Source organism: Nannospalax galili, unplaced genomic scaffold, assembly GCF_000622305.1.
Source record: "Nannospalax galili isolate Female #2095 unplaced genomic scaffold, S.galili_v1.0 scaffold384, whole genome shotgun sequence".
Lineage (NCBI taxonomy): Eukaryota > Metazoa > Chordata > Mammalia > Rodentia > Spalacidae > Nannospalax > Nannospalax galili.
This window is the reverse complement of record NW_008352648.1, coordinates 3,980,353-3,992,835: the sequence shown is the minus strand read 5'-3', so window position 1 is coordinate 3,992,835 and position 12,483 is coordinate 3,980,353. Positions and strand designations below refer to the sequence as shown.

The following is a 12,483-nucleotide window of genomic DNA, read 5'->3' as shown; positions in this document are numbered from 1 at the left end:
CAGTGTCTGACACACTCTCAAGGCTTCTCCTGATTTCTTTTCTTCCTCTGTCTTGTTGGGTATTCTTGAAGACCACACAGATCACTTCAAACAAGAGCTACCATTTGGGGATGCTTGAAGGTCAAGCCCCATGTTAAGAGGTTTACACTTGATCCTCATAGTTACCCTACAGTAGAAGACAGCATCAGTTCTGTTTGCAGAAATGACAGAGAGGTAGACTACCTTGTCAGCATGCACGTCTGGGTGCACGCACCTACACTCTCAGACACTCTGCTTTTAGCACCCAGAAAGGGAAAAACCACTTTCTTTGCTTCTGAGGTGAATATTCACAGGCATTTCAGGCAAATGTGCATCGGTCATCTTAGAGACTTTATCAGTGATCAATATGGATTTTTTTTTCCTTACAAAGAGTATTTTTAATGTGCTGAGCATCCTTCCCTTCTTTTTAATTCACTTTCCCAGATTCTAGCCTGGGGTTTAAGAAATATGAAAAACTACCAGATGGCTTCTATCACGTCCCCCAGTCTCGTTGTGGAGTGTGGAGGGGAAAGGGTGGAATCCGTGGTGATCAAAAACCTTAAGAAGACACCCAACTTTCCAAGTTCTGTTCTCTTCATGAAAGTGGTACAGTAGCCAGACTCTGTATTGCAGTTCATGTGTGTCTATATCCGAAATGTGAATATGCACCTCATATAGTTTATTTTCAGAATTTGACAGATAGAAGAACCCAGTCTTACAATAAGCTTGTCAGTGACTTTCACCGGTCTTTAGATTCTCAAACTGTATGCATGGTTTCTGAAAGCTTCAAGCAGCTCCGTGATATAGAAGCGATGTGTAACCAGTATGTATTAATATATAAGCAGTCACTTTGGCTGTCAATTACAGCCTTTAGTCAGCCTACAAGGGCAGATTGTCGATTTCCAGTGATTCAACTGCACATGAACTAGAACCTTCCTGCTAACTGGCTGTCTGGGGAAGGGGTATCTGTGAAGGAAACTAAAGTGGGCAATGTGGTATGGCCTAACAGTCTGTGGCTATGTCCGTGGCATGGAACCTTCTTTGTTCCTTTGAAGTTACCCCTGGTTACTTGAAGTCTGAAGGAAGAGAAGGCCACTCAACCTTTCCATTTTAAAGCAATTAAGTCCTTAATTTTTACAAAGAGAAAAAACATTTCAACTTTACGTTTCTATATAAAAGTGATAAAAATGTGAAAGTTAGTTCCTTAACTTTGAGACGCAGAAGGCCTAGGCTCTTCCCCAAGCCTTTCTTCAACTCAGTCTTTTCCTTAGTGTCTCCAGCACACACTTGGACCTTCAGGCTATGTGGTTAACCTCTCACCTCATAGAAGAGGCAGTTAAGGTCTAGAGAGGGGAAATGACTTGTCCAGCCTCATAACCAGGGGGTACCATTCTGTGGCACAGTCACTGTGCTCTAATTTCATCAACAACTCTAGTTCAGTGCAAAGTGCATTCATCACAGCAAGTCAGTGGCCCGAGTTTGGACTTGAGTCCTTTCTCTCTAAAACCAGTTCCCTTCCCCTGTGATCCTGCAGATGGAGAGTCACATAGATGCACTGAGGCAGAATCCCTTACATGTTGTCCCTAAGACACTCTACCCATTCTTGCTGCTCTCTAGTCTCGTCCACCTTACCACTTCTAGTCTGGAATCTAACTCTGGGCAACAGAGGTGAGAGGAGGCACTCAGAGGACCCCAGTTTCCATTCATGTCTGAGCCCAGAGACAGACAGAAATTCACTTGAACCACAAGCAGACCACTGGCCTAGTAAGGCCAGTCCATGCTCTCCAATCATCAAAGTCTTCAAATTCTAGGAGCAATAAAGAGAAAAATGAGCATCCCATTTGGGCATTGAACTTCCAGGGCTGAAAGATCTCCAACCTATTATTTCCCCTGAAGATTCATTTATGGCTCTACCATTTCTAAATTCTGCTTAAAACTTGCCTAGTAAATGACCAAAGTTCTGGACTGTTTATCCTTGAAATCTCAGGAAGCAGAGTGAGAAAGGAGAATAGGGTCAGTGGTAAAGAGTACTCATTCCACGCTGTGCTGGCAAATGATGAAAGCCTACCCTAAGCACCTCATATACATAAATTGCACAACTCTACTATTAATGATGAATTGACTGGGCATAGAAGGTTAGAAAAATTCCCTAAAGTCATAAAGTTCATGATGGTAGAGCTGGGATTTGATTCTCCAGAGCCTGGTTGAAAGGGGGGGGGGCTCTTAAGCTCAGAGCCACTTGTGAAGAGCCTAAGTCACTGATGGTGGGTCCCCTGTACTATGTCTAGTGGGCAAAAAGAATCTGGGCTGGTCCTTTGGGGGGGAATTTATTGGCAAAGTTGCCCTTGTCCGATCTTAAAAAGAGAAATGACACCTGTTTTTGTGATTCCTAGTTCTTGCCCAAGGAAGAATTGTATATGCCTCCCCTGGTGCTCAAAGTTATTGACCACAGGCAGTTTGGGAGGAAGCCTGTGGTTGGCCAGTGCACCATTGACCACCTGGACCGCTTTCGCTGTGATCCATATGCAGGAAAGGAGGATATTGTGCCACAGCTAAAAGGTACGTCTATGGGCAAGCCTATACAGAACATTTTTTGAGTTTTTCATGCATAGTCTGATTTAATCTTTACAAACCATATCACTTATCTAAGTTCTGCAGAGGATGAAACATCTGATTTATAGTGGGCTAGATAATTCTTCCAAGGAAGTACAGATAATAAGTGGTACAGCCAGCCTGGAATCTTGAGCTAGTTTTGGGAGAAAATGGTCCAATGCTCAGAGTTACCCTCCAAAGTGCCTTGCTCCTGCAAAAACATAGGATGTCTTGAGGAAATGTTAAGTGCTACATGGACTTTCCTGTTTGCCTTTGAAGGAGCCTGGAAACACACACTACATGGATACATTTCCCTCAGCCTCCAACAAATAGTAATTGAACAGTCATATAAATCATTTAGCTCAACATTGACCTAAATACTGGGGGGGGGAGACAAGGGACCAAGACAGCCTTGTTCTCAAACTGCAAGAGACGAAACGGAGGCTAAAGAGGAAATGAGTATTTGTAGTTCAATGTGATAGACATTTTGATGTGGAGATACAGGGAGCGGCCCCATCCATAAGCCTTGAAGGAGGATTTTTTTTTTTCTTTTCGAATTGAGACAGGGCCTCCGTATGTAGCCCAGACTGGCCTTGGACTATGTATCTTCCTACCACAGTCTCCCAAGTGCTAGGATTGCAGGTGTGTGTCACCTGCCCAGCCCTAATGAAGCAATTGTTATTTCAAGTTACTTTCCATCTGTGGACCGCCCCCCCCCGCCATTAACATATGACAAAAATGTTGCCAGGGCACCTGAAAGATATTCGTAAGGGAAAAAATTATTTATCTTAGTTCATATAGTCAATATGTAAGTGATAGGTCAAGTCATAATATTTAACTTAGATTTCCATAATAAATAACAACTAATGATACAGCGTTTTGCTGTTATCTTAGATCAATAAATACTTTTTTTGCTTACCATGTACCTGACACCATTTAGGGGTTTGGGGCTCAGTCACTTATTGCCCAAGATCCCACTCCCTGCCTTCATGAAAGTAGACCTCAGTGGAAGATTAGATTCTATTCAGCTGTGACTAGTGGCTTCAAGACTGAAACAGATGCTTCCTATTTGAGCAGGTATGCCACAAATCAGTTCTAGTTAAGCCTCCAGAAGGCTTGATATTGATTTACAGTCTCTAAAACTCACCTGCAAGAAGAAAAAAAAATTGGTTACATTTGAGGAAAACCCTACATGTAGTTATCAAAAAATAGCCCATGCCAGGTGGGGCGTGGTGGCCCACACCTTTAATCCCAGCATTTGGGAGGCAGAGGCAAGTGGATCTCCGTGAAGAGGCCAGCTCGAGCTACATAGAGAGTTCTAGGACAGCAAGGGCTGTATAGTAAGACTGTATCTCAAAAATCAAACTGACAACCTCACAAAACAACAACAAACTGAAAAATAAAAAATATCCCATGCCAAACATTTTGTGCTGAATTGATGGTGCTTAAAATACCAACTTTATTTCTTACAACAGTGAGGACTATCGTAACCTTCAGTTTTGTTTATCTGGAGTTGCTGAAAGGAGAACAGCCATCTTCCCAGCATTTTTCCTACTGGTTTCGTGATAGAAGTTCATTGGTTCAGTACGTGAAATTGTTAGGAAGGAATAAATGCTACAGACTGCCTCTGACCATAGAATCACTCACATGGACTTGTTGGTCAGAGATATGTTGCACCCAAGGCTGAGGCCTCCTGGTTAGTGACTCTGTGTAGTTAAGATAGTATGCACACTTTAGAGAGTCACAGAAGAGAAAAATCTGGTATTTTCTCAAAGCCAATGATAGACTTGGACCTGCAGAGTGAAACTTGGGTGGCCTCATCTTGGACGTACAGGCAGTGCTTTTTCTCCTGTCCCCCAGACTTTGCTTATTTGAGGCTAGTAAAGCCAAGAACTGGCATATAAAAAGACAATTGCGTTCAGGGGGATTCACACCCCCTTGCCCATCTGGCTCTGGGCTCTGTGTGGTTGAAGTTGAAGATGAGTTTATCTTGGAAATTTCCAGGCTTCTTATATATGTGAGGGTACCAGGTAGATACAAAATACCTCTTACAACAACTGATATATTATAGGTGCTCAGTAAATGTCAGCCTCCTTCCTCTACCTGAACATTTCTGACAGTCCTTGAACATCTACTCTTCCCTGGACTCTGGGTGATTGTTAACAAAGAAACAGATCTAGGCTATTTACTTACCTCACCCACCAGGACTTAACCTGAAGCAAGTGACTTGCTTTCTTGTAGTGTCAGTTTATTTTTTATTAAATCTTTAAAATGGAGATTATGTTGCATATTTTAAAGGATTATTGAGGGATTAAATGAGCTCATGTAAGTAAAGTGCTTATCCCAGTGCCTGGCACATGGTAGGTAACCCCCAAAGTGCCTTCCCTTCCATCCTTTATGTCAGATGCCTGCGTGGGTTAAACAGAATGTTCTTTTGGCTTTGTAGAGTTTGTTCTGTCTGAGTTCTGACCTAATGCTTGATTGGTGCCTTCAGCCAAAGGGCAGTGTCCCTGCCACTCCACCCCTGACCAGGCTGGGCCTTTTGCATCTGCCTTTAGCTGAGTGAGATAAACCTGGTAAGACCAGGGTCTGTCCCTATGCTCTTGGAATACTTCAAAAGCCCTGAGTTGCATACATCTTGGAGATGGATAAGGTGAGCGTGTACCTTCTCCCTCTGTGCACTGAGAGCAAGAGCTGAGTAGGCAACGGCAGCTTCCCCCTCCCTCCTCTTACTTCCTCTTCCCTTTGCCCCTCTTTGCTCCCCTCTCCTTCTCTGCCCTCACTCCACCCCTCCCCTTCTTTTCTGTGTTTTAGGTGTATATCCCAAGAAAAAGAGGCTCCTTTAGACAAAGGTTCCCCATCCTCATGCCCACTCTTACACACTATAAAAATATCTGTTGACAGAAGCAACACAATTCTGAGCTCTTCCTATGTGTGGGTACTGTGCTAACTGACTGAAACAGAGGAAAAATGAGCCATGTCATCCCCTCTAAATATCCAAAGCAATATTACATCTTGGGAAGGTGATGAGGGGTTGGTTCATGTTCTACATACAGGTATAGGCCTCTTCATTCAGAAAGTTTCTCCCAGGTTAAACTCTACCATCTCCCTGCGGCTGTTCAACTTGAATGTGGAGCAGAATGTTCACTAGTGTGTTTTTTAAGTGTCTTAGATTATGAAGCTCTTTGCCTTGCCTTGCAGCCTCCCTTATGTCTGCACCCCCGTGCCGGGATGTCATCATTGAAATAGAAGACACCAAACCATTACTGGCTTCTAAGGTAGGTTTCAGAACTGGCTGTACTAATGATAGTTTTACATTCCATATGGCTAAGTGATTGCTGAACTCAAGCAACCATTCAAAACTATTAAAACAATAGTCATCAAACAAATTTACAAAGACTGAATAGAGACAAAATCTGAGTCTTGTCTTCATCCATAATCATAGGGTCATTGTAGAAACCAGGGCTTCTTAAAGTTTTTCCACATATAACCCCTTTTCACACAAGAAATTTCACAGGACTCTGGGTAGACAAATAAGTTGGGTAAATCAAACATATACTGATAACAAATCATAAAATATTTATTTTAAAACTATTCTTTGGAAGACATAATTTTACCATTGATTAAAGACAAAAGCAAACTGGCAAATTACTTTCCAATTGCTGTGATAAAACACCATGCACAAAAGCAAGTTATGGAAGAAAGAGTTTATTTTGACTTATGGCTCCAGACAGATAAGCGTCAATCCTGCTGGAGAGGCAGCAAGACATAGGAGCAGAAAACTGAGAGATTACATCTCCATCTGCACATAGGAAGCAGAGAGAACTGGGAGCAGGGTGAGGCTATGAACACTTGATGCCCACCCCTAGCAGCACACTTCCTCCAGCAAGGCTCCACTTCTTAAAGGTTCCATGACCTCCCAAACAGCATCACCAACTGGGGGCCAAGTGTTGAAATACTTGAGTTTATGGGGGACATTTCTCATTCAAACCACTATAGGAGTGCTTATTCATTTCCAAATAAAAAATTGAATCTTAGTTGAATATTTGATATTGCAAAACATAGAACATTAACATTTTTTAGAACTGAACAATATTTTGACTTTATAGTCACCAATGCTAAGACCTTCACTTTCATACATGTATAGTATTACTACTACAAGACAGCAGAAGTAGGCTTACGACTATTTCAGAAATTATTGGAAATTCTGTCCTAATTCCAAGTCAAAATTCATTTAACGACTTTTTTTAATGAAACTCAAATCAGTAACTCAAACAGAAGTCTCGAGAATCAAACATTCTAACACAAAATGATCCAAAGATTTACTAACTTGACACTTATATGGTGAGGAATGATATTTTCAAAATAGTATGTCTTTATTTTCCATAATTAAACTAGTATGTTTTATAAGAGAAGAAAAATTTGTATATGTAGCAAGAACAGTGAAATTCACAGCACACAACAGTCCCCAATCTCAGCCGCCGAGATGTTTCAGACACTGTTATTGGCATTATATGTGTGAGGGCATGTGCGTTCAGAATGCAGTGCTACAGCATCATAGCCAAGGCTGGAGAGAAGTTGCATCATACAACATGGGCGAGCATTGCCAGAAAACCTTGTATTCTTCGTGCATTTTATTTTGAGTTCCTTTTTAGTTACACTTTCAGAAACCTTTCACTACTGCCAAATTTTCTATGACCCTCACATTCAGGTACATAACTCCATATGAGATCACAACCTACAGTTTAAGAAGCTTGGGTATAGCCAGGCATGGTGACTCAATCCCAGCACTCAGGAAGCAGAGGCAGGTGGATCTCTGTGAGATCGAGTCCAGCCTGGTCTACATAGCAAGTTCCAGGCCAGCTCAGGCAACAAGGAGATCCTGACTCAAAAAACAGAAGGGGGGGGAGAAAAAAGGAGGGGGTAGTGGGGGGGGGAGGACGAGGATGAGGACAAGGATGGGGACAAGGACAAAGACGAAGAGAAAAAGCACCAGCAGCATCTGGGGTGTAGACTAATGGCCTCAGCCTTTTCTCATCAGTCACCTAAGATAATTAAAATATTATCCACATACATGATTCAAATATATGCGAGCAGATCTGAAAACCACTTCTGGGAGCAGTCCAAGTAACAGCATTTGTTAGAAAGAGAAGTTTCCAGAACAACTTGACAGCACTGCAGCATTCAAAACAAGGATGTATGAAGCATGCCAGGATTTTTTTTCTTACATGAAGCAGAATTGTCTGATTTTTAGTGACCCTATTTGTCATATGGGATGCCCTAGGTTTTTATATTCACTGTGGTTTTTGAAGTGAAGAAGTTGGTGGAAATCCTCACTCAGGATCATGGTTGGAAACCATCCCAGCCACTTCTACAGGAAGAAAAAGTTTCAACCAAGAAAAAAGAAACACCAAATATCTCACTATTTCTCTTGGCATTTGTGACAAACTCTCACAGCATGTTCAGTGTGCAAACTGGCAGAAAAGTCCAATGATTGCACTTTAATATGTTATGTTCATAAACAGTACCTTTTAAAAATCCACTTCTTTCCCACTGCATTAAACTCACTAACAGTTGAACCGTATTAAATGTGGGTTCCACAGCAGACCTGGGCAGCAGTGTGTTTGATTCTACTATGTGGAAATTCTACATGGTCACAGATGACAATTTCAAATTCCTAACTCCATGAATTCACTTTGTAAATAACCCCAGTTAGTCTCAACAAGACAGTAGTAGCCTTGGGAGAAGTTATATAAAATATACTGAAGCTTCTTTACATAGATTTTCACAACTACTCTGGAAAAAGGCAGTGTGAGAGCCCACTCAATGATCTGCCCCCAGCTTTGCCATCAACCATGTCAGCCAGCTCTTCCTGTATATCTTCTCTGTACTCAGTCACCCTCAGTACTACTGGGGAGCAAGGAAGAGACGAAGTCAACCACGCACATCAATATTTTCACTCCTTCACAGTGCTCAGCAAGTAACCAGGCTACTCTAGCAATACAATGTGAAAGATCAGTTTGCATCAGCTTTTATCTCAAAGGAATAGCAGGTCTTGGAGATAGTAGTGCAGTCATTCTGACACTGTAAATGACTAACCAGCTAGCTCTCCTTACACCTATCTCAGGTACACTGTGTTGATAAGAAAAGCTGGAATCTCCTCTGACTTCCCTCCTATTATCAAGGTAGACATTACATATCTTTATAAAGTCAAATGAGTAGTGTTGACCTTTGGAAGAGTCAATGACAAGCTTGCTAATGTACTTTATTACATGTATTACATATACATGTAATGTATGCATATTATCACTAATTCAATTCAGACTTTGCATCTGGGTAAACTGAGAGAATGAGTCAAAACTGTGCCGTTGCTGGGGGCTGGAGGTTGTGTCTTTCGGTGACAGCATCATGCTCTGGAAACTCATGGCATTGCCCTGTGATGTTCATGGCCGCTCTTAGCACTATCACAAGGAAAACAGGATGTCAGTACGGGGGTGGCAAATTGGACACATGCTAACCAGATAACACAGACACTCCCTACATGGCCGTCTCAACAATTGCCTTCCAATTCCAGTGCTTAAGCAGTATGTCAGCAGCACTCAGCAAAATGGCTTCTCCAAGAACAGTGCATGTATGTATCATAACGAAGATGCATGAGGCCACATGGGACTGTGGGAGCTTGGTCTAAGGACTTGAATTCCTTCAGATTCTTTCTATTAGTAGATTTTGGAGTGAAAGGTTATCTTCAGACAAATAGTATCATTTATAAGCCTAAGGGAAGCCTGACCTGTGCTGCTTAGTGATTTGAACTGCACTGCACGTTCATTATTAGGCTTAAAAGGCACCCATGCCAGCTGCTTCCCTTCTTTTCCACACTGGAGAATGAGCATGTAGACTTGAATGAATTCTTCTATACTAACCCTGAAATTTTAAATCAGCAACTTGTCTAGAATGCTTTTTAAACATGACCAATATATTCTTTTTGTATAATTTTATATAGTTTAAAATAAATGTGAATAAACAGATCCTAAATATCTGAATTCAAGACCATCGAGAATGTAAAAACTTGAAAAAACAATTCCTCTCTCCAAAATCTCAGTTCAGCTGTGATTATTTAACCCAATCTTGCTTTGGAATGAATCTAATAGAAAGAATTGATGCATCTCTATCTCTTGCCTCCCTTGGCAATTCTGCTGTGACAAAAGTCAGTCTAGAAATCCTGAGAACCTGCAGAAGCCTGGTGGCCCTCACCCATCAGTCACAGGAAATACTGTAGAGAGAAGTTGCACTTGTGTTGGAAATGAACTTGAAGTTGGACTTTCAGAAAGTGGGTCTGAGTAGCATTTTTTCAAAACGACCCTGAGAGTGCACTTGGCTAATATCTCAGCAAGAGCCAAGAGAAAACTTCAGCATCCTACTACCCACCCCCAGACATGCCCTCACATGGGGGGCAAATTCTCCATAGAGAAATTCAAATGAGAGGATTTGGCTGGTGAGAAACTCGGCATCCTCATATCAGAACAATTTTCATGGATCAGCATTTATGTGGTACTCTCACACAGGTATGGGAGGGGTGGCTCAGAACAGGGACTGACCCGTGAGGATCCGCAGTCTAGCACATCTTGTGATAGGAGAGTTCTTGTTGGGATGAAAATGGGGCCATGTTAAGGATATGCTTTTGGAGGTACATGGAATGAGAGTTTTGGGCAGGCACACCCCTTCTGAGCACCCACTGTGTTGGCAGACCACAGCATTGCCCAACCCCCTGAAAACATACAACACTAAACTTTTCATTTGAGTACTGTGTGGAACTCCTTGGCATATTTTCAGAGAAGAAATCAATGATGTGTTCAATGAAAAGATAATCTTGCCTAGAATAATTAAATAATTTATTAAATGTTGATAATAGAAAGCATGCAGGAAAAATAATGTTTCTCACTCTTTCTCTTTAAATCTAATGTTCATGGGGTCTTAATCCCAACATCAACATGACCTGTTGTATGGTTTGCTCTGCTCCTGACATCATATGTGCAGCTGTCAGAAAAGGTAACTAATATTCATATTTTTCTACATTTAAGATTCACGGGGTTGGAGAGTAGCTCAGTGGTATAGAGCTTGTTTAGCACATGCAAGACCCTTGCTTCAATCTTCAACAGATGAATTTTCTCCGTATAATTGATATATAAATGTATTTTTCCTAAATACACTTTAGAGATAGATTGATGATCTTCAAAGGACAAGCAACTCTGTAATTGTGTGTAACAGACACACATATGCACACAAATATATGTTTCTAATAATGTATATAATCATACACATATATAAGTATGTATTTACATACAAAAGTGTATAAATTTCTACACATAGAGATAAAAAAATAGTCTTCTTGCTGGGTGTGGTGGCACACGCCTTTAATCCCAGCACTTGGGAAGCAGAAGCAGGTGGATCTCTGTGAGTTCAAGGACAGCCTGGTCTACATAGTGAGTTCCAGGACAGCTGGGGCTACAGGGAGACCCTATCTCAAAAAGACCAAAAAAAAAAAATAGTCTTCTTTAAAATTTTTAAATTTATATATTATTGCTTTACGTGTGTATTAGTGTTTTGCCTACATGTATGTAAGTGCACCCATACATGCAATGCCCATGAAAGCAAGAAGAGTGCCTTGGACCCCCTGGAACTGGAATTACTGATGGTTGTTAGCTGTCATGTGGGTGCTGAGAACCAAACCTCAGTCCTCTATAAGATCAGCCAGTGTTCCTAATCACTGAGCCATCTCTCCAGCCCCAAAATAGCCTTTCTTATTCCTTATCCCTCTTGACCCCTATAGAATAAGAGGCTGTATTCCAGGTGACACTCATATTTTGGGAAACATTACTATTCCCAAAGGAGATTAGAAAAGGCAATGAGTGGGTCTCATGAAAGTGTGTTCTTATTTCAAATCAGAGTGCAGGCTGGACGCTGTGGCTCACACCTATAATCCCAGCACTTGGGAGACTGAGGCAGGAAGATCATGAGTTTAAAGCCATGGCAAGACCAAGAGAGAGAGAAAGAGGGGGGAGGGAGGAAGAGAGAGAGAGAGAGAGAGAGAGAGAGAGAGAGAGAGAGAGAGAGAGAGAGAGATAAGCATGAGGATTCGTGTAGTTTAAAACTGTCCTACAAATGCCACCCATCCAAGAACCACCTGTGGAAACAGGAGGTTCTCAGCTCTGGCTACACACTGAAATCACCTGGGGGACTTATGGGACCATAGTGGATACTCAGTTGTCAGCCCAAGCCCACTGAGTCAGAATGTGCAAGGATGGGGTAGGAATCTTTGGTGCAAAGGAGCCATAATCCTCCCTCTCTTTGTTTCACTTGAGCTTGAAATGTTCAAAGCTCTTTCCCTTCACCATCTTATTTGATTTCCAAATCAACTTTATGAGGTAGATGGAGGCAATTACTATTATCCTCCTTAATAGATGAAGAGATTGATGTTCAGAGATGTGGAATAACTTGCCCAAGCCAGTGTGGCTTGTAACAGAAGAGTATGACCTATAACATAAGACTAGAACTTGAATTGGAACCAGTTCTTCCAACTATTAGATTAGTGAGGTTTGTATTATTGCTCATTAGTAAAAGGGCTAAGAAAGTTACATAGTAGAAAGCATATATTGGAAGTTTTAAAAAATGTATTTATGGATACAAATATTAATGGAGTAAAAATGAAAATAGACAAATTAGTATATTGCAGGTATAGGATGTAAGAAAAATACATTTTATGGCTGTGGACATTGAAGCAAACATTTTATTGGAGGCTAAAGAGATAGCTTAGTAAAGTACTTACTTGCCTCACAAGCTTAAGTACCTGAGTTCAAGTTCCAGATCCTATGTAAA

The 12,483-nt window shown here is 41.4% G+C and overlaps 1 protein-coding gene across 3 annotated transcripts in view; it reads left to right on the top strand.

The window, feature by feature from the left end:
* Myof (myoferlin) overlaps positions 1 to 12,483 on the top strand; it is a 189,434-nt gene that overhangs the window by 148,097 nt on the left and 28,854 nt on the right. For 2 of the 3 annotated variants that reach the window (XM_029554351.1, XM_008849629.3), the window contains 4 exons: positions 463 to 624; positions 2,412 to 2,577; positions 5,812 to 5,888; positions 10,645 to 10,656. In XM_029554351.1, coding sequence (XP_029410211.1) covers positions 463 to 624; positions 2,412 to 2,577; positions 5,812 to 5,888; positions 10,645 to 10,656 — 417 coding nt within the window. The remainder of the gene's footprint in view (positions 1 to 462; positions 625 to 2,411; positions 2,578 to 5,811; positions 5,889 to 10,644; positions 10,657 to 12,483) is intronic. The other variant, XM_029554350.1, reaches the window with a different exon arrangement.